General features: G+C 38.3%; 4 protein-coding genes across 5 annotated transcripts; 2 read left to right on the top strand and 2 right to left on the bottom strand.

Moving 5' to 3' along the window:
* The first annotated feature begins 849 nt into the window (after positions 1 to 849).
* On the top strand, positions 850 to 6,990 carry LOC18993974 (sucrose nonfermenting 4-like protein). Its single transcript, XM_006417557.2, has 13 exons — positions 850 to 1,603; positions 1,772 to 1,859; positions 2,273 to 2,449; positions 3,316 to 3,438; positions 3,558 to 3,617; positions 3,767 to 3,856; positions 4,408 to 4,542; positions 4,978 to 5,122; positions 5,409 to 5,582; positions 6,029 to 6,092; positions 6,183 to 6,252; positions 6,431 to 6,548; positions 6,638 to 6,990. Exons 1-13 carry the CDS (start codon positions 1,479 to 1,481, stop codon positions 6,730 to 6,732), a joined length of 1,464 nt encoding a protein of 487 aa, XP_006417620.1. The 5' UTR covers positions 850 to 1,478; the 3' UTR covers positions 6,733 to 6,990.
* Positions 6,991 to 9,873: 2,883 nt separating this feature from the next.
* LOC18993975 (mannosylglycoprotein endo-beta-mannosidase) lies at positions 9,874 to 13,956 on the top strand. The gene is given in 11 exon segments (XM_024152559.1): positions 9,874 to 10,072; positions 10,266 to 10,404; positions 10,526 to 10,750; positions 10,853 to 10,911; positions 11,000 to 11,048; positions 11,148 to 11,378; positions 11,496 to 11,665; positions 11,756 to 11,960; positions 12,042 to 12,663; positions 12,759 to 13,024; positions 13,129 to 13,956. Coding segments are annotated over 11 exon segments (2,850 nt in total). The 5' UTR covers positions 9,874 to 9,923; the 3' UTR covers positions 13,864 to 13,956.
* Positions 13,957 to 14,063: 107 nt separating this feature from the next.
* On the bottom strand, positions 14,064 to 18,133 carry LOC18993976 (mitogen-activated protein kinase kinase kinase ANP1). The gene is made up of 17 exons (XM_006417560.2): positions 17,809 to 18,133; positions 17,485 to 17,526; positions 17,319 to 17,384; positions 17,115 to 17,225; positions 16,960 to 17,040; positions 16,801 to 16,878; positions 16,580 to 16,662; positions 16,356 to 16,437; positions 16,182 to 16,282; positions 16,033 to 16,072; positions 15,894 to 15,953; positions 15,763 to 15,809; positions 15,447 to 15,666; positions 15,155 to 15,322; positions 14,700 to 15,055; positions 14,515 to 14,585; positions 14,064 to 14,289 (listed from the first exon to the last, which is right to left on the bottom strand). The coding sequence occupies exons 1-17, from the start codon at positions 18,109 to 18,111 to the stop codon at positions 14,195 to 14,197; spliced, it is 2,004 nt and encodes a 667-aa protein (XP_006417623.1). The 5' UTR covers positions 18,112 to 18,133; the 3' UTR covers positions 14,064 to 14,194.
* Positions 18,134 to 18,437: 304 nt separating this feature from the next.
* Positions 18,438 to 21,141, bottom strand: LOC18993977 (putative UDP-glucuronate:xylan alpha-glucuronosyltransferase 5). 2 transcript variants are annotated; one of them, XM_024153308.1, is made up of 3 exons: positions 20,349 to 21,141; positions 19,479 to 19,921; positions 18,438 to 18,920 (listed from the first exon to the last, which is right to left on the bottom strand). In XM_024153308.1, exons 1-3 carry the CDS (start codon positions 21,106 to 21,108, stop codon positions 18,438 to 18,440), a joined length of 1,686 nt encoding a protein of 561 aa, XP_024009076.1. In that variant the 5' UTR covers positions 21,109 to 21,141. The 2 variants fall into 2 exon arrangements, with proteins under 2 accessions (XP_024009076.1, XP_024009075.1); XM_024153307.1 differs by having other exon boundaries at positions 19,479 to 19,915; positions 20,349 to 21,108.
* Positions 21,142 to 21,485: the final 344 nt, after the last annotated feature.

Genomic DNA, 21,485 nt, shown 5'->3' on the forward strand with positions numbered 1-21,485 from the left:
CCGAAAAACACAAGAAATAATAGGAAGTCGGTGACAACAAAAAAGATGATGGCAATGAAAAAGAAAAGAAAAAAAAAGAAGAAAGAGAATAATAAAACATTGAAGAAGAAGAAGAAAGAGAATAAAATCTGGAATAGAAGAAAATCAAAAGATGTATGAGAGGAAGAAGAACAAGATGTGGAGAAGAAGAAGAAGACGTGAAAAAGAAAAACCGGAAAAATAAGAAGTAAGAAAATACATAGAAAATAAAGAAGAAAAAATAGGAAAAAAACAAAAAAGAAAACAGAAAAAAAAGAAAGAAAGAAGAAAATGATAGAGAAAAAAAAAGAAAGAAGAAAATGATAGAGAAAAAAAAATTAAAAGATAAAAAGAGAAAAAGATGAATAATTCATATTAAATTTGATTTTAGTTTGTGTTTATTAATTTTATACACTTATTAATATTAATTTTAAGGTATTTAATGTTAAACAATGATTATTATAGATTAGCTTTATTTTAATTTTGTATGTATTTTAATTCTTTTCGATTTCTGACGTAAAATAAAATTTTACGTTTCAGTGAAACTCTTCGGTCTGTGCAAGGCGCGGACTAAACACCTAGTATAAATATATTTACTTGGAAAAATATATACAGCTATATTATGACAAAAAAAAATATATAGCTATGTTCACAATCGAAAAAAAGGAAAAGAATATAGTTATGTACAGTATACTGTTATTATGTTAAAAATGATATAAAACTATATTTTTAATTCGGGAAACTAGAATTTTGTTAGAGATATAGTAAAATAAATAAAAAAAGGGAAAATCATATCTCCATGGATTAAAAACAACATTACATTTCGCTGCGCTTCTTCGCCCTCAGATTCTTCACCTTGAAAGACCAATAACATTATTTCCAGATCCAAACAATGCCATCTTCACTCTCTCAAATTAGGGTTTTCTCCAACTTTTCAAATCCCTAATTCTTGGGCTTGCATCAATCTCATTGGATTTCCTCTGGACTCTTTGCGATCATCGAGGTCTGTATTCCTCTTCCGCCTGCCGAATTAAGATCAGAAGCAGCGAATTCCTCGGAGCTTTCCTCGATTTTTCAGCTAGGTTTCCAGTGGTGTATCATCTCATCAGTTGACCTTTGCTTTTATAGCCAGATCGTTCGTGGTTGAGTTAGGGCTCTTTACAGGTTTTCGTGTTGATGAATTTCCGCCTCGGTTCGGGAGTTCAGTAATTTCTCCTCTCGTTGTAGATCGTGATTTGGGCTTTTAGGTTTTCGTTTACTGGTGGCTGGGATTTACCGTATCCTTATCGAATTCGGACTCTCTGCATGTGTAAGCCTTAAAGTCGGAAGTTTTCCCCAGTTTCGTTCTTCAAAGAGTTTCTTCTGCTGTAGAGTCAAGATATTTACGCGCACTGAGAAGTTTTTAGGAACTACGTTCTGTGGATTGTTGTAGCCTGTAACTATATAAACACTGGGAGGGGATGTTTGGTTCTACATTGGATAGCAGCCGTGGAAACAGCGCTGCCTCAGGGCAGCTTCTTACTCCGACCCGCTTCGTGTGGCCTTATGGAGGTAGAAGGGTCTTCCTAAGCGGATCTTTCACCAGGTAAGATGGCTGAGCTAGAAGTAGGATAACTACTCTGTATTAAAGTATCCCTCCGTTTTTCTAAATTTAAGGTTGCTTGTGGTTTATCCGATAGATTACTAGCTCCGTGTAGTATTTATTTGGTTTCTGTAGTGCTTAGACTGATTGTTGGAATGGGCGTGTGAACAGGTGGACAGAACATGTGCCAATGTCACCACTTGAGGGCTGCCCTACTGTTTTTCAAGTCATTTGCAACTTGACGCCTGGTTATCATCAGGTTAATAATTTGTACTAGACCTGTTTCATAAGAAATTATTTGTGAGTTAGTCCCTGCTGGAGCATTTTTCTCCTTATAGTGACTCTGCGACGTCCATGATACTGATGCATTTAGTCTCTAGATGCTTAAGCAATGCAATATGCATGAGAATCATATATACCTCTGTCATAGTGGACTACATTCCCAACAGGTAGTGGCATCATTGAACAGTCTGTAATCCATGGTAGCATCATGAACGTGGCATTATTGTTAGAAAGATCGTGCAGCCATGGGAGATTCTTAACTGCATATCCGACTTAAACTAGTAATTATTTTAGTTTTTCTGTGTTGGATGTACTTCATCTAACATGATGCCGATTATTCAGACCTAAGAAGTCACTGATGTTACATTCAGTTATTTTATTTTCATGCAGTATAAGTTTTTTGTTGATGGCGAATGGCGGCATGATGAGCACCAACCATTTGTAAGCGGAAATGGTGGAGTAATGAATACAATATTTATAACTGGACAAGATATGGTTCCTACTGGTTTTATCCCAGAGACACTTGGCCGAGAGAATATGGATGTGGATGGTGTCTTCCCGCGAATGGTAAGGAACTTGACCCTTTCTTATCCAAAAAATCCAGTGTTTTGATATGTTTGTTTACTTATTAGCATCTTAGTTGCTTATTCTTTCTTGCGAATCTGGAGTCTTAAAAGAGATATACGATCTTTCCAAAAAGGGAAAGATGTAAAATCACCTACATGTGGGAAAAACCATTTTTATGCTGATAGTGATAGCATCTTCTTTCGTTTTCTAGTTGGCTGAAAATCTATTACCACCAAACATTTAGAAATTTAGCTGTGTCGTATTGTCAACGTTTGACTTATCAGTTCTGTGAATTGTGTTGCAAGATAGTAGGGCTCCCCTTAATATAAGATAATCTTGACGCATTACCGATGGTAAGCAAAGATTTTACTTTTACCTAACATTTGACAAAGTGGTACTACATTTAAGTTACTAATACTACTTCATATTATCGGCTTATGAAGAAGAAAGGCTTCCGAAAAATATAGCAACAGAAAAAGAAGACAACAACGTACTTAATGGGACAGAGATCATTTCTGATGTTGTTGCTTTATGGGTCTGGATGGTGCCACTAAGAGCGTTTCATGATAAATACCGAGTGTTGAACACAAGGATGTAAATTAATATTTGTCTGTTTGTGTTGGTGTTTGATGGCTTTATTGGCTTGCCCTTGCTGATAGATTCTTTAGGTTTCCTGAGTTTCTTCCAGTTCGAACTTTTGTAATTTTAATCTGTGGTTGGTAGTCTTACATCCTTAGTTGAGATATGATTGATTTTACACCACTATTTGATGTAGAGAGCAGGAATCCTTATGTTCCATAAATTGTCTCTGAAGATTACATTCAAATTGAGTTTCTGACTGCGTTCTCATGGTGATTCTGTTGTAGACTGATTCACCTCAGGAGTCTATCCCTAGGATGTCAAGTGTTGATTTGGAGGTGTCTCGTCATCGTATATCTGTTTTATTGTCTACTCGTACTGCATATGAGCTGCTCCCAGAGTCGGGCAAGGTCTGGTTTCTTCTTTTTCTTATTGTTTGATGACTTTTGTCTTCATCTCAGATTATCAATGCGAATAGCTTCTGGCTTATTAGTTGGAAATTGTCTAAGGTGATCGGAAATTGTTACAGGTTATTGCATTGGATGTTAATTTACCAGTGAAGCAAGCATTCCATATACTCTATGAACAGGTTTGCTCTATTTACCAGTGTGTCAATTTCTGCTCTTGTTGCATCCAGACCGAAACAAAAGGAAGTGATACTATAAAGAACTATATTCGTCCAAATTAAGTTTTAGATTATGCGGCTTTCTCATTTTTGCTAATTCGGTATGGTTTCAGGGGATCCCTTTGGCTCCTCTTTGGGACTTTGGTAAAGGCCAATTTGTTGGAGTTCTTGGTCCACTGGACTTCATTCTAATACTGAGAGAGGTTAGTTTCTCCAAAAATTTGTTCATTGCTAGATCATTCCTTCGAGTTATTGATGTATCATTTCTAGAGTTTCTAAGAGGAGAGGAAATCTCGATACGAATGATGAGAAATATCATAAATCCTGATTTTGGCTACCAGAGGCCTCTGTAGTAAGAAACATATGTATACACCGAAATCTGCTTTTATCAATATGACTGACTAATATTATCCCATATTGTTTTTGGGCTTAAGGTGGGCTCTTGTGTTCCATTTAAGATATTAAAGCCACCCTGTATAGTTGAACTCATTTTCTACGGATTTTGAGTTCCTTTTTACTGCGCCTTTTTCATTCATCCTGAGTATGGGTCTATGGGGACAACGATACTATTGTGGGGGTCACAAATATTCATCTGCTTTATTGTCTATACTTAAGTTTTTATTTGAAGAATTATAAGAGATTTGAATGGTTTTAAAGTGTTTTACCTGCTGTAAAATAAACATATGTTTCACTAGCTTTGTCAGTATGAAGCTTTTCACTTTTGCGTGGTAATAGCAACTCTTTGAAACTGCAGCTTGGAACACATGGATCAAACTTGACCGAGGAAGAACTTGAGACGCACACAATAGCGGCCTGGAAAGAGGGGAAGGCTCATATTAGCAGACAATTCGATGGGAGTGGGAGACCGTATCCTAGGCCACTTGTTCAGGTAAGATTTTCGTAGTTGCTTTCAATCGCTAGCAGTACTGATCTTTTCGTGTAGCTTCCTCTAAAAGATAATATCTCTTGATTGTCTTTTCTTTTACTTTTTGAAAAGGATTCTCTTGCTATCTCTGTCTTACAAACTTTGTACGCAAGTATTCTATACAGTTGACCTAAAAATATAGGTTCTAAATGATTTAAATTAGTATGACTGCTCCACATTTTGGATTGGGAGGCATATTTATCTGGAATGTAACTGAATTCTTATATGCCTGTCTACTTATCTACATGTTTACTTCTCCAAAATTAACTATTTTAATGTCCTCTTCTGTTGTCGTTCTCTGGATATAACCTTGTCCTAGAAACTTCTATTGCATGTTACAGTAAAAAAAGCTGGAAGACTTTCTCTCTTTGTACTAATGTTTACATATATTGCAACCAGGTTGGGCCCTATGACAATCTGAAAGACGTTGCCCTGAAAATTTTGCAAAACAAGGTGGCAGCCGTTCCAGTTATATATTCTTCTTTGCAGGATGGTTCATATCCGCAGTTACTGCATCTTGCTTCACTATCAGGCATATTAAAATGTAAGGTCCTTCATTTGTGAATAAGACCATAAGACACTAATAGGCGCACCAGATTGGCCATACACATTTTCAGTTCATGATGTGCATTTGATTCTGCCGTTTCCAAATTTTTTCCTCTTCTTTTTCTCCAAATAAATATATCGTGACGGAATGAGTGCTTTAGAAGGGAGGCAATCAAAGTTTTACAGTTGGAATAGCCTGTCCCGAACTTTAGTCACAGTTTTCCCTGTGTATATAATTTTTTCTTAACAGACACTTAAGCTCTAAATTAAGCATAATCTTCCAGGTATATGCAGATACTTTAGACATTCGTCTAGCTCTTTGCCAATCCTTCAGCAGCCCATTTGTTCCATTCCCCTGGGTACTTGGGTCCCTAGAATCGGAGAATCAAGTAGCAAACCTCTCGCTACACTGAGACCACACGCCTCTTTGGGTTCTGCGCTCTCATTATTAGTTCAAGGTAATCTGTTTTTCTTGTTTCATCAAATTATTATTTAAAGTTCATCCGCAACTTGAGAATAACCTCTACATTTCAATCAGGTTTCTACTTTTAAAATTTCATCATAGATGGTTAAATCACGATGTAGCTGAACACTTGACCTTCGTTTGTCCTGTCTTATCAAAGTTGTTTTACAGAGCATCATATCAAGGTTTAGATGCTACGACCACTCTTAAAAGTATAGTAGACATGTACTTGTTGCAACAGTTCAGGTTGACATTCACGTTAAACTAAACTAACGAGGTTTAGAGAAGTGGGAAATCTAAGTTGAATCAAAAGCGAATAGATTTCAGAATTTCACGTGATGCATTGCATGCGAGTACCTATTTCTGTCTCCTCAGAGATTGGAATGAATGAATCTTGCTTCATTTGTGTCTCTAATATCTTTTGTTTTCTGGTTTTTATAGCTGAGGTTAGTTCAATTCCCGTAGTTGATGACAATGACTCGCTTATTGACATATACTCCCGAAGGTAAGCCATTATCCATCAATCGACATGATATGAATTCTGCATTCCATATTTGAAGCCATGTATTCTGATCACATATCTTTTACTGACCAGTGACATAACTGCTCTGGCTAAAGATAAGGCATATGCACAGATTCATCTTGATGACATGACGGTTCACCAGGTAAACCTCTCATCAGAAGTCAAGAACCATCCCATGTCTCATCATAGTTTTTTATTTACGAAAATTATAAGCTATCAGCGAAAATTGCCTCCTTTCTAATTCTATGTATCTAGAAGAACGAAAAAGAGAAAATGATATAGCTATGCGGCTAAAGTGGAGAATGCGTATGTAATTTCAGGCGCTGCAATTGGGGCAAGATGCGAGTCCGCCTTATGGAATCTTCAACGGGCAGAGATGTCACATGTGCTTGCGGTCAGACTCTCTTCTGAAAGTGATGGAGCGGTTGGCGAATCCAGGTACCATCTCCAATACAGTCTTTAGCTTTTGTGTCTCTTGATTACACACACGAACATCATGAGAATGAGAAGCATATCCGGTTTTGCAGGTGTAAGGAGGCTGGTGATAGTGGAAGCAGGGAGCAAACGTGTTGAAGGTATCATATCTTTGAGCGATGTTTTCCAATTCCTGCTCGGTCTTTGACTCCCACAACAAAACAGCCTCCTCAAAGCTCTTATTCTCATTTCCTCAAGTCAAACTACCCAACAATTTGCTTCTTCTTTTTTCTTCTTCTTTATGTGTTTTTTTTTTGGGTCCTTGCAAGGAATTTGTAAATTTGCTACGAACCTCTTCATTGTTTTCTTCTTATTTTTGTTGTTTTAGTTGAACCCATTCTTGTGAAGATATTGGCTACCGGAATCATTACTAGTAGCTTCTCTCAGCTTTTTTTATTCCCTCTTATTTCATCAAGCTCAAAAATACCAACGCTATGTAATGGTAACAACACGGGAAGGCCATATGACAAGATTAAGAGTCTCACCATAGATTACGGCTATGATTGAAGTTTATAAACAAATACTATAACATGTAATCTCTTCAGATCTTTTCTGACACGTTTTCATCGAGGAGATTACGACCGCATAAATAACTAGGCTCTTGCACGATAACACTCATTGACCCAAAGAAACGAAACAAATAATAATAAAATAACACTCTCAAATATTCCCTCTTTTACATATATTACGCTAAACAATTTCTCATGACTCTAAATCAATAGTTATTCAAGAAATTCAATTGTTTTTTTGAAAATTAAAATTTGGTATCATTTATTAGTATAAATTGTATTGAAAACTTTTTTAAAATATATATATATATATATCTAAGAAACAAAAGAAAAAAAAACACTAAAAAATTTACGAGGATTAATATGTCTTTGGAATGAGTGATGATGTAATAAAATCTACTTTGGCTTATCCAGCAAACTCACGCTTTCTTTTCTTTTTTTCCTTTTTTCGCAAAAAGTGACTTTGAAGTGAGAGTTGTCTTTAGAGAAATTTATATGTTTGACACTTTTTGACTTTATATTTACAGCATTTTTGTTTTAAGTGGTACTTTCCTTACATCTTCTCTTGCAAAAAGACATCATGATCCTCTATCTCACTAACAGCCACTTAACCGATATTTATCTAACTAACCTAAACCAACATTATAATATCAACACTTGCAACACTTTTTTGCTTTACTCTGTACACGTCAGCCCCTGATTTTTTTTCATTATAGCTTGTTTACTTCAGCTTATTCTCGCAGGTATCAATTTTTATTGTATAATCTCAATGATAATTGTTGCTTTTATCGCTAATAAGTCTAGTTCATCATGTACGAGCTCACCGGCGACACCCAGTTCATCGTTTTGGTAATTTTCTCTTTGCAGTCATCTTCTCTTATTCTAACCTCCGATCCACATGTTTTTGAGCTACTCAAAACTCTTGGTGTATTCGGGGTACGAATCAGGACTGTATCAATAACCTAGACTTCTGTGTCCACATTATGCAAAATTTACAAAATATGGCTCTTTTTGTATTCTCCTAGAGTAAGACATTGAGATTCCGTTGTTGGGCTTGTGTTCTTCCCACTCGTAGACATGTACATAGTTTCGTACTTGTGGACATGTCCACAATAAATAAATCATCACATGCGATTTACACTTGTACAATGTATGGAACTTACACATGCACATAGTTTCCGACATGATCTTACATATATATGCAAGAGTCATGGCGTGTTTATTGCAGCCTTTTTTTATAGATCATGTGGACGTCTTAATTTGAAGCTTAAATATATACATATTCATATATCAACATATTCATATATCAATTCATCTGTTGCCCCTACCAATATAAATTGATTTGTACATATCCACAGGTCACGATAAGGCCATTGTTTCTTTTTCCTAAAATAGTTTTTACACAGATCATGACACGGATCCACGTTTTCCACTAAATATGTTTGTATCCATATATAATGTACCCAATCGCCATTACCAACGACGAAACTATGTACATGTCCATATTCTTTCTTACATATACATATATGCAAGAGTCATGTCGCACCACTTTTGATGTTTTTTACATATCGTCATAATCAAAGATAACGTGGACGACTTCATGTGATCCCTTAAATATGTTTATATATCACTTCGTCCACAGGACCTATATATATATAAGAGTACGTGTGATAATCACTTCATCCATCGTCATTACCAATCTACACGATATGTACTTATCCACGAATCATGTTAAGTTAATTGAATATTCTTTTAACAGATCGTCATAATCACAGATAATGCGGACGGACTCATGTGGTCGCGTAATTATGTTCATATCCATATATCAATTCGTACATCATCACTACCCATACAAACGATATGTACATATCCACAGAGTCTTTTTTAAACAGATTGGCCTAACCACATACCATGTGGTCGCCATCATGTGTTCACTTAACTATGTTTATATCCATATACCCATGGACATATCCACTGTCATAGCAAGAGCCATGTCGTGGCATTGTAGATCGTTGCCCCAACCGAAAAGCTATCCCGAAAGGATCCCAAAAATCATCGCCGACCAAAATCGTTTGCCATATGGTTGTGTCTTTCAAATATTATTAATGTCCACTGAAGCTAGAACACATGGACACGAACAATCATGGATCATATCATGTATAATTTGACATGGATAATTCGTTTCTAATGTCTGCAACTATCCATATAGTTTTCGATATAGGTTTTTGATCCCGAGATGCGTAACCGCCTCGACAAAGTGTTTGTGAAGCTGCAGCGTTCATATGAGGCGAGGCTGCTTGAGAGTCCGTGTTGAGCGTCTCTGTTAGCTCTGGAACTCTACATCTGCAGAAACCACCATGAATTCGGCGGAGAAATTGGCTTATGCTGAGCTGGACGTCGATGGTGAAGCAGCGTCGATGGAGGAAAACTAGTCTTCTACTTCGTGAATCATGTGCTCTCCCATCGTATTCGAGCATAGAGCCATGACCGAGTTTCAGCGAAGAGAGGTGAAGGCGGCGGTTGGGGTCAGAGAGGTCGGTGAAAGAGAGAAAGTAAAGAAAGAAATATTAATGCAAAATAGAAGAGATGAAAAAATTCGGTTTACAAACTTAAAATAAACCGGATTATTCAACTCCAAACGTTGGTAAGGATTATCTTGGAATTTTACTTGCAAATATTTAGATAAAGTGCTAAAAAAGAAAATACCAAAAAATGTAAATAGAAACTCAAAAAGAACTAAATCATGTAAACACCTCTTGTCCTTAGTCCTTTCAACAAGTTTCAACTTTCAACTTCCAAAAGTGTTTGTTTGCTGAGATCAGAAACTAAAATGGCGGAGATCGGGAAGACGGTACTAGATTCCGGCTGGCTAGCGGCGAGATCCACGGAGATCGATGACGACGGCGTCCAGCTCACTACCACCAATCCACCGTCCCTCGGTTCCCAATCTCGATGGATGGAAGCCGTCGTCCCTGGAACGTAATCTTCACACTCTCCGCTTCTTGATTATACAAGTGATTTTTTTGTTCCAATGTGTCTGTCATTTCTGACACAAGTTTGGATTTTGCCTTCAAATATTTATATATCTTCGGCGACTGAATTGCCTCTTCTTGTTTCATGCAAGAACGAGAATTTTGCTGATATAGGTTCTTCTTACTGATCCTCTGGACAGTGTTTTGGGCACACTGGTGATGAACAAATCTGTTCCAGATCCATTCTATGGACTAGAAAATGAAGCTATTACGGATATTGCCGACTCCGGAAGGGACTACTACACATTCTGGTTCTTCACCCAATTCCAGTGCAAAAGGGTGAACCACTTTCTCTGTTAAAACAATTTTTGCTATTTCACTATGTTTTTTTTTTGTCTTGCTTTCTTTATGTGTATAAACCCTCTTATTTTTTTGTCTGTGTGTTTGACGTCTTTGGCAGTTGTTGAATCAACACGTGCATCTGAATTTCCGTGCCATCAACTACTCTGCGGAAGTGTATGTGAATGGCCACAAGACAGTGCTTCCCAAAGGGATGTTTCGCAGACATACACTTGACGTTACTGATATTCTGCATCCCGAGAACAATTTACTTGCTGTTATTGTTCATCCCCCAGACCATCCTGGGACTATACCTCCCGAGGGTGGGCAAGGTGGTGATCACGAGGTACACCTCTCTTTCTCCCTCTCTCTGTGAGAAGCTCATGGCATTGTTCCTTCTTTGCATCAAACACTATACCCAATGTGTGTGGCTGAACATCTTTGACAGATTGGGAAGGATGTAGCTGCACAGTATGTGGAAGGTTGGGACTGGATTTGTCCAATTAGGTAATGCTTTAACTTGGTTTCTGTTTAAGAAACTGATCTTATCGTATAGTTAAAAAGGTAACTCTCTCTGATAACATTTTCCTTGTAGGGATCGGAATACCGGCATATGGGATGAAGTGTCAATATCTGTTACTGGGGTTAGTTCACATTTTCTTACAGAGATAATATCTGTTTGAGTTTATTGTTACGTTAAATGTTGTAAATTGTTTTTAGGAACTGAATTGTTTTGGTTGCAGCCTGTAAGAATAATTGATCCTCATTTGGTCTCAACCTTCTTTGACGATTACAAAAGGGCTTACTTGCATGTGACTGCTGAACTGGAAAACAAAAGTACATGGAATGCTGACTGTTCTGTAAAGATTCAAATAACATCTGAACTCGAAAACGGTTTTTGTTTAGTAGAGCATCTACAGACAGAGAATGTCTTAATACCTGCTCAAGGACGTATTCAGCACACATTTAACCCGGTGAGTGGTCTGCTTGAATAACTTTCCTTTTTAGACCACTAGAATCTATGATGCAACTACAAAACTTCCTCTAATAATGTTTAATTCTATAAGCTAACGAGATAGTGTAATTACCAGCTCTTTTTCTACAAACCTGAACTGTGGTGGCCCAACGGGATGGGAAAGCAAATCCTTTATGACGTCTTGATCACTGTCGTTGTGAAAGAATTTGGGGAATCTGATTCGTGGATGCAGCCATTTGGTTTCCGTAAGATTGAGAGTGATATTGATACTGTCACTGGTGGAAGGTAAAGCTTTATATTTTTTTTCAGTTTCACTTCGAAACAGGTAAAATGTTTCTGTGGAGGCTCTTCATCTTGTTTTTGAAAATTTTCCAGGCTGTTCAAGATCAACGGAGAGCCGATATTCATCCGTGGTGGCAATTGGATTCTATCAGATGGGCTCTTACGCCTCTCTAAAGAACGTTACAGAACGGACATAAAGTTCCATGCAGATATGAACATGAACATGATACGTTGCTGGGGTGGTGGGCTGGCTGAAAGACCAGACTTTTATCACTTTTGTGATATCTATGGTTTGTTGGTATGATTCTACAAGTATTGTTCACTATAATCCTTCTTGAGTTCATTGCCATTTCTGAAGTTTTATCTTGTTTATTCTCAGGTCTGGCAAGAGTTTTGGATCACTGGAGATGTTGATGGAAGAGGTGTTCCAGTATCAAATCCTAACGGACCACTAGACCATGACTTATTCCTTTTATGTGCACGTGATACTGTCAAACTTTTGAGAAACCATCCAAGCCTGGCTCTTTGGGTTGGTGGAAACGAACAAGTTCCACCAAAAGACATAAACGAGGCTCTAAAGCAAGACCTGACGCTTCACCCTTATTTCAAAACCCAATGGCTATCAGACCAGGATTCAGATCCTAGTGTTTTTCTTGATGGTACTAGAGTTTATATCCAAGGATCTATGTGGGACGGCTTTGCAGATGGAAAGGGAAACTTCACTGACGGGCCTTATGAGATTCAATACCCTGAAGATTTCTTTAAAGACACATTTTATAAGTTTGGGTTCAATCCGGAGGTCGGTTCGGTTGGAATGCCAGTTGCGGATACGATAAGAGCAACAATGCCTCAAGAAGGTTGGGAGATTCCTCTGTTCAAGAAGGGTTCAGACGGGTTTGTGGAAGAAGTGCCGAATCGAATGTGGGATTACCACAAGTACATTCCTTATTCTAAGCCTGGAAAAGTTCATGACCAGATTCTTATAAGATTAGCCAACTTTCGTCACCCTAATCATTGAAGGTACATTTTAGTATCTTTTATCCCCTTAACATAGTGTTATTTACTAAGTTCAGTTGAACAAAAAAAAAAAGGTTAGTGATGTATTATGACTTGTTGTTTCTTTCTCTGTAACAGGCTCAATTGGTGAACTACATTCAGTACAGAGCTCTATTCGAGGGCTGGAGTTCGCGAATGTGGACAAAGTACACAGGTGTCTTGATATGGAAGAACCAAAATCCATGGACTGGTCTCAGAGGTCAATTCTACGATCATCTTCTCGACCAAACAGCCAGTTTCTATGGCTGCCGTTCTGCTGCAGAGCCAGTCCACGTCCAATTGAACCTGGCAAGTTACTTCGTTGAGGTCAGTGTGATTCTCCTGTAACTCTATCTATGACAATCGCTGTGACCTGAAGTCTCGAAAGTTATGTAAGTAATACAGAGATCATATACTTTTGACCCCAACAGATTGTAAACACGACTTCTAAAGAAATATCGGACGTGGAGATAGAGGCATCGGTATGGGACCTAGACGGCAACTGCCCATACACCAAAGTGTTCAACAAAGTCTCTGCACCGCCAAAGAAAGTTGTGCAGATATCGGAATTCAAGTACCCGAAATCAGAAAACCCAAAGCCTGTGTATTTCCTTCTTCTCAAACTGTACCATGTCTCAGACAAAACGGTTATATCCCGGAACTTCTACTGGCTACATCTGCCTGGGCAAGATTACACGCTCTTGGAGCCGTTCAGAAAAAAGCAAATACCTCTCAAGATCACTTGCAGTTCAGTTATGGTCGGTCCAAAGTATGAGCTGGAGATCAATGTCCACAATACATCTAGAGCTGGCTTAGCCAAAAACGCTCTTCAAGACGATGGAAAACGCGACCCGGGTTTGCTCCAGAAGCTCTTTACTAGATGTGTAGTTTCTGCAGATAGCAACCGCGGTTTGAAAGTGGTGGAAATGGAGGGATCTGATCTAGGGGTTGCTTTCTTCCTCCGTTTCTCAGTCCATAATGCAGAGACGGAGAAACAAGACACGAGGATTCTGCCTGTACACTACTCAGACAACTATTTCTCACTAGTTCCAGGTGAATCAATGTCATTTAAGATCTCATTTGCAGTTCCTAAAGGCATGAAGAAGTCTCCTCGTGTTATGCTTAGAGGATGGAACTACCCTGATGGGTTTACTGTTTTCGGTTAAGACAAGTTACGTTTCGTGTTTACTTAGTAATATAATTACATACTGCGTGCGAACTCAAACCTTTCAATATAAATGAAACATGCACAGGGTTTTCACTTAAATATGCAACCAACACTCCTCACGTTACAGATATCTAATACATTCAAATCAGAATCATATATTCAGCCCAATTCTCGTGTCTACTTCTCGTCGCCACAAAATAAGAGTTACATATATATACTAGTTGAGCAATGAAAAATCAGAAGCCGAGGATCAAGACCATCTCTACCTGCTACTGTCCAGTCTTGCCCGTAGATATAGTCTGAGCAACGAAAGGATATTTTTGTGCATGTCATTTTCCTGGAGATGCAAACCTTGATTTCTCTCTCTGTCGGCTCAAGCTTCTGTCTCTTGGGGATGATCCCAACCCTGCTTGGCGCATGATCTCTGTAACAACATATACTCCCAAGTCATCAAGTTGATTTACCAAGCTTACAAAACACTGATGACATGAGAGTATCTATAAAGATAGCTACCGTGTTATCGTAAGATAGTCTAGATTATTAATCAAGAGAAGAACTTAGAAAGCGTTGTTATGCAAGATCTGACATCAAAGAAAATACGACAAAGCGTGCAGAGTGCCAATCATGAACCCTCACAAAAGGGATTTACCTTGTCGTTTTCTTTCCAGTTCTTGATCAAGCTCTTCTTTCCACTTCTTCTCTATCTCTGACAAAGCCACACTGCAAAGCCAAAACCAGTCAATTCCAGTAGATGATGGAAATGAATCGACAACCCTAGGCTAAGGGAAAAAATTGGCCAATGGCCAGCGCTGAATTAGCTTTAGCGCGACTAACCTCTGACTGCTTGAGTCCTGTACAGTATCAACGATAAGACCCCTCCAGTCAGTGACCCGAGCTAATACTCCATCCTGTGAAGCCTCATCACCTCCATTGTTCATATTCAATTCACGACTACTACCACTTCCTGGGCTCTTCGAACAACTAACTGTGTCTGTTGCTCTAGAAGGTGAGCCACCATGAGGACCTCGACTAGGTGACCTGCTTTTTGGAGGCAATTTCAGGAAACCGCGAGTAGTTTCCTCTCTTTTACTGTTACTTAAATTACTCTCAATACAACTGGGAGAGCATGTGATCATGCTTTTATAGTATTCTTCATATAGAGGCGTCTGTAACTTCTTTAGGTCCGCAGCCTAAGATTAATATATTCATTACCATGTTAGTGATTGACAGAAAGTAAATATAAATGCAGTGAGGAAAATGATAATTGTAGTATAATGTGCATGAAGCACCTTCTCGTCTAAGAAAGCTTTTATTTTTGACTCGGTCAACTCGTCATCATCCTCTGAGTATGAAGGCTGGTCACCTTCCATGCTCATTGTAGTCCCTTTCACTCCATTACCAGGACTTTCATCAAATTTGGATTTCAAAGCATTGGACATATCAGTGGCATCACAGCTCTGTCAACATAGATTATATAAACGATGCTTACAGAACAGATTGAAACTCAATTTAAACAAGAGTTGAGACTTGAATCGGTAATTGGAAATCAAGATGAGAAATATGAATCATATGTATGCTTACTTTCTTCAGATCAATATTGTTTTCAAGCGTAGGCCTTGTCTCTCCGTCAAATGTCAAGAAACTATCATCATCCATCAAACACATGTCGTCTTCATCACCCCCAGTATCACTTTGTTGCCAGAAATTACTGTTTTGGATTGATTTCACAGGATATGCAAGTGAATAATTCAGGCTGCCCAAGTTACACATGTCTCCTACGTCGTTGCATGTAGAATCTGGACTGAAAAAAGAAGCAGAAAATATATACTCTAAATCTTTTAGAACACCCAAAATTGATTTTAATACTTTTGGTTTCAGCCAGATTTTCGGAACTTACGAGCTCTTAGTGTTAGTTAACTGTGACGGTGGAGTACTAGCCTTGTTCTGGAAAATAACAAAAAAGATCCTATTAAGATGGCTTCAAAAACAACTTATATGATATTCATAAGATGGCCAACATGCACCCACCATGACAGAACCAAGATCTGTAGAAGCAGATTCTTTGTGTTTTCCCGTAACAAAAGGATGCTGCAAATAGAACAAAATCAAGAAGGCTTTTACTCAGGAAAAAAAAACTAATTTGAGATTGAGGTGCTTTATGGTTCACCTTTAACAGCTCAGATGCGGTTGGCCGCAGATTTGGTTCCCTACCAAGACGAATCAATGATTCAGAAATCCCAAAGACAATGCAGAATAGTATTGATGGAATTTAATTTTGAATTCTACTTTTAATGTCTCTGGAGCAAAGTAGCTTACTCCTGCAGACACTTGAGCAGAAAATCTTTTGCATCAGAGGTGAGGGTATCAGGTATTGGAGGATGTGATTTTGTTGTTCCAATGAAGAAGATAGCAGCAACCTGAAAAGAAAGTATGTCCACCTTTAATCAAGATGCAAAATTCTTTAAAAAATTCTAACCAGGAATAAAATACCTCTTTATATTGCTGACTCCAAGGAGCCTTTCCAGTCACCATTTCAATAACTGTACAGCCCACGCTCCATATATCGGCAGAGCTGAAAATAAAATCCACAGGTTTGTGAGAAATCAAAAATATGGAGCCGATGACACCAGAAGTACAAATAATAGCCACAGATGTATGAGATATCAGTTACAAAACATGTAATTTCTTATTTACGAGCACGCTTGAGTGCTTACAAGCTATGTCCAGTTTGAAGAATAACTTCCGGAGCCATCCAATAGGGTGTCCCTTTCATAGATTTTGCACCAGAAATCGTAGCCTAGAGATGAAATTATGTCAATCACATTGAATCAGTGTGAAGAATATGTTATATAAGGCCAACTAAGAAAATAAGAGTAGACAGAACAGAACGCTTCCTGCAATATAAGTTAAAAAAAAAACAAAATAATTAACTTACCAACTCAGCTACTTGTTTGGATGCACCAAAATCAGCAAGTTTAATGCATCCTTTGTTATCCACAAGGATATTGGCCCCCTGATAACAGAGGAATATAGAATATCATGTGCAAGGACTCAAGATTGTAAGAAATTTCACAGTATGGGGAAAAAATGTTACCTTAATGTCTCTGTGCATAATTGCATGATTGTGAAGGTATTCCAACCCAAAAAGCAGCTGCTTTGTGTATGTCCGTACAACCTATATCAATCACTCTTCAACACTTAAGCACGGCAAACATATAGATCGAAGAAATAATTACAAGCATGACTTACTGATTCAGGAAAAGGTCCGAATTTCTCCAAGAGCGATGATATAGATCCACCGGGAACAAACTCAAGAAGTATATTAAGGGTGTCATCTTCTCTCACTGTGCCCAAATACCTCTAAGGCCAAGAAAAGAACACCTGAGTTAGACAACACGAGGAAAAGCTGGACACATTTGCATTGAGAGGAAGAGGATAGCCACGGTTACTTACAACTATATTTGGATGGGAGAGATTCTTGAGAAGCTTAACTTCTTCCTCGAGCTCCTGAATATGAGCCTTCATAGCACCAATACAGAAAAATAAAGTCAAGAACAACACGATTGGAAGATAATTACTGGAAGGTGAAAAGGAAAACTCAATGAAAGTACATATGAACCTGGGTTTTTTCCTTGGAAGCACAATTAGCTGCAATCAGAACCTGAATATAAACAATTGAAAAAAATAGCAACAAAATCAGATAAAATCCATGAGAAAAAATGTCCAGTTAGTGATACACAGCTTCTTAAGTTCATTTCACTACAAATTTAGAAGTTAGAACAGATGCAGTTGGTGCGAAGGTTTTTCATTAAAGTTGCTCACAAATCCAATTTCTGAGGAATCAAACAAAAATTAGCAGCGAGACGATTACGCTTTCAAATTAAGCCCCAATTAGCTTCAAATCCACAACTCCCGAAACCAGAAAACCAAAACCCTAGAGTACCTGTTTTACGGCGAGAAGCTCCCCGGAATCAAGATTCATACCCATGTAAACTGTACCGAACGCGCCGCGACCAATTAACTGACCTTTCCTCCACGAAATCGGAGGTGCCATATCTACGGTGGTAGTAGGAGGAGGCGAGAAGAACGAGGAGGAGGGTTTGATAAGAGCCCTCGATTTGCGGATGCAAGAAGTGATCTTATCGGCGAGAACACCGGGAAACGGAGGCTGGTTCTCCTGGTTATCTTCGTCGGCGGTAGGACGGAAAACAAGCGATCGACGAACCGAACCGAAGAAATCTTGCATTTGAACGATTGAAGAAGACGGATTTCACTGTGACTCGACTCTTTGTTTCATCGGTCGGCAAATGTATTAACGAGTGTGAGAGGGAAAAGGGCTTCCCAAATATACTTTTGAAATTAAATAAATAGAAATTACTTCAAAGTTTGGGCTGAAACTTGTAGACTAATAATTGTCAAAGTTTTTTTTTTTTTTCAAAGCGTCTAACACTGGTCAAGGCTCTTTGTCCAAATAATACAATAATATACATTAAGAAAAGAAAAAAAACATTTTTGTGTGTATATATATTCCGTATCAATGGTTACATTGAATTCCAAAACGCTCTCAGTGACCTAATTAAGAATATTCTTCTTCCTTGGATCTTTTACTTGAATTCTCCAATGCCTTTCAGGAAAACCATTGAGCTTAGCGATTTTCCTCCACCTCTCAATGTTCTTCTCCATTTTACGGTTCAAACCACAATAATCTTTCAACTTCTTCGGCATCTTGTCGTAGACTTTCCACCATCTCTCATTGACCGACTCGCTTGCAAACACACGCCTCGTTTTCAAGTCCCAGTTACAGTCGTAGTCTCTGTAACATAGCCATGGTTTTAGCCCCAAGTAGTGTATCCCCTCCAAATTTTCCGGAAGATGTCGTGTTTTGTCGCTGTTGGTTTCAGCACCAAAGTACTTCATCGTGTTCACGTGTTTCGATAATCTATGCCACCACACAAAGTACTCGTTCAGAAATCCCTGGTCTCCCCCGTTGTAAGACTCGATCTTGAATGATTTCAGCATCATATCTTCGAACAGACAAGATGATGGCTCAAGAACCTGAAGAAAACATAAACTAAAGGTTATCGTTTACATTGTTTTAGACCACAATAATATATCATTCTGGTTTTGAAAGCATTGACACAAAGGAAGCGGGTTTGTTTTTGAGACAATCATAAAAATTGTCTTCAATATTTAAAAATGGAAAAGGTATAAATTTAAATCTTAATCTTACAAAATAGCTCTTAAATAAAAACTAAACCATAAACCCGATTTTCATGAATTCTAACTTCAATTCTTAGTGGTAAAATCGAAACAAATTAAAATCGTCTATATCACGATTCAAAATATTTTGTTTATTTATATTTCTTTTCTTAACGAATTTCTCACTGGTATCATATAAATGCGTGATTGTTATTGCATCCAACCACACTTTGAACGGATAAATTTCTCTATCAGGGTGTTTTTTGCAAGCTAATCTCTAGAAATCTGAATCTGAGGATTTATTTATAACATTTCCGGATATCCCTAAATTTTAACAGCAAGAATCTAACCTTAATCGGATTTAAACAACGGATTATGTGTAAAATTAAAGAAATTAAGGTTTAGTTGCATTACCATGACTCCGGAGTTGAACAAGACTTTATTGTTGCCAGCGGCCGAAAGTTGAGGATAGAAGAAAAGATAATCAATATTCTTGGCGATGATGAAGTCTGCGTCTATGAACACTAGTTTATCGTAATCGGTTACTTGCCACACACGTAGCTTACTGTAGTTCCACTCGTTGTACGAACCTTTCTGGGAAAAAGGGCTACGGATTCTCTCTACTCGCCGTAGTTTCCATCCGGCGAGGCTTAGGCCAATGCGAGATGTGTTGGTTACGGAGTCGTCGTGGAGGAGTATCATGTCATGCGTCGAGCCAGATTGTCTAATGCTTTGTGCTAAGGCTATTGCCCCGCATACGTAGACCTCCGATGAGTGGAGTAACGTTACGTAAGCAACACGTTGTGCGCCGAATGATGTGAGACTTTCGTTCTTGTGTTGCCTCCATGCTTCTTGATCTTTACCAGGTAATAATACTTATTAGGGTAATGTATGATATATTTAGATGAAAAGCAAATACAGTAAGTACTAAAAGTAAGAGAGGAAGATTTGGTGATTTAGTAGGGTTATGTGATCAGCTTTTATAACAGAATGGACTTGTACATCTTTTTTCTCATTCTACACTTTAGCCACCTAAGATGTATATATATAGACATGATATTAATTAATTAGAATAATATTTGTTGAAAGAATCATATCGTTATATATACGTACTATTTTTAGTCTACTACTAGCTATAATATCAATGTTAAGGTTACAATAACAAAAACTGTAAACTATACTGAATATACAAACAGATTATAATGCTATATTAGAAAACTTTTTATGATGGATTTTCAAGTTAAAATATATAATAAAAAGTCAGTTGGATCAGAGGAGATTTACCTAGTTGAGCAACCGGCGGTGCAATCTGACAAGAACCAACAGGCATGAGAAGCTTTTGCTTCAACTTCTCTAGATTAGGCCTATACACCCAATATTCCCCCACGCGCCTCACGCGCTCATCACACCGAAAAACCTCATGCATGGGCCCACACGACCCGATGAAGACAACGTAAACCGTCCGATCAACGTTCCTTCGCCCGCTCTCCACCGCCAGATTCGCTGCCGCCAGATTAACCTGTAGCCGGAAAACGTCTCTCAACCCTTTACTCTCCGAAAACCCATCGCACGGCATTTTCACAACGACCACGTCCACGTCAGCATCGGTACCTTCCATACGAGGGAGAGGGACCTCTGGACACTTTGGCGTGTGCCACGTATGATCCTCGTCGATCCACACCGGGAATAAACTCTTCCACGTCAGATCTTTTGGAAGTGGATCAAGTATCACGTGGACATTCTTAAGGATCGATGGTCCGATTGCCTCGTAGCTCTCTAGCTCGTTTTCGGCGATGTTGAGGAGACCCACTCGGATCTTTCTATCTGGAAGATGCTTCCTGATGAGCCGGAGCCATCTCGGGTTCCGGTTAAGTACTGGCGCCGGCGAAGTATAACGAATCTCTATTATCGAAGGAGAACTGATCATGGGGTTGAGTAGCACCAGAGGTTTAAACATTAAGACCAAACCCAAAAACGAAAATGTCATTAGGATCAGATAAAATATAAATATTTTCCTCGTCGAACTATTGTTCTTTGCTCCCATTTTTCTATCAGCTCTCGATCTCTCTCTGAGTCTGTACACAAGTAAAGCGTATGTACATTGATAATCTCATATTCTCATTGATAAATACACGTATCAATGTCGGACGGAATTCATGGGTGAGAGATTGGGAGCAGAAGTGTTGAGGTGCATGGACGCACGTTGATGTAGAAGTCAATTGGTTAGGTGAGTCTACGAATGTAATTAACTTCCATGCATAAGTTTGGCGCGTGTGTTATAATTTATGAGATGTTTTTTAGCAGAAAGTGTTTTTTTTTTCTTTCTTAAGTCGCGCGTTGTTATATTTTATGCTTTAATATAACTCTAGTTTTGCTAGGTTCGTGTACATGTCGTAATTTGTCGTTAAGTAGTAGACCGAA

The sequence above is a fragment of the Eutrema salsugineum genome, unplaced genomic scaffold (genome assembly GCF_000478725.1).
Source record: "Eutrema salsugineum unplaced genomic scaffold, Eutsalg1_0 scaffold_5, whole genome shotgun sequence".
Classification (NCBI taxonomy): Eukaryota; Viridiplantae; Streptophyta; class Magnoliopsida; order Brassicales; family Brassicaceae; genus Eutrema; species Eutrema salsugineum.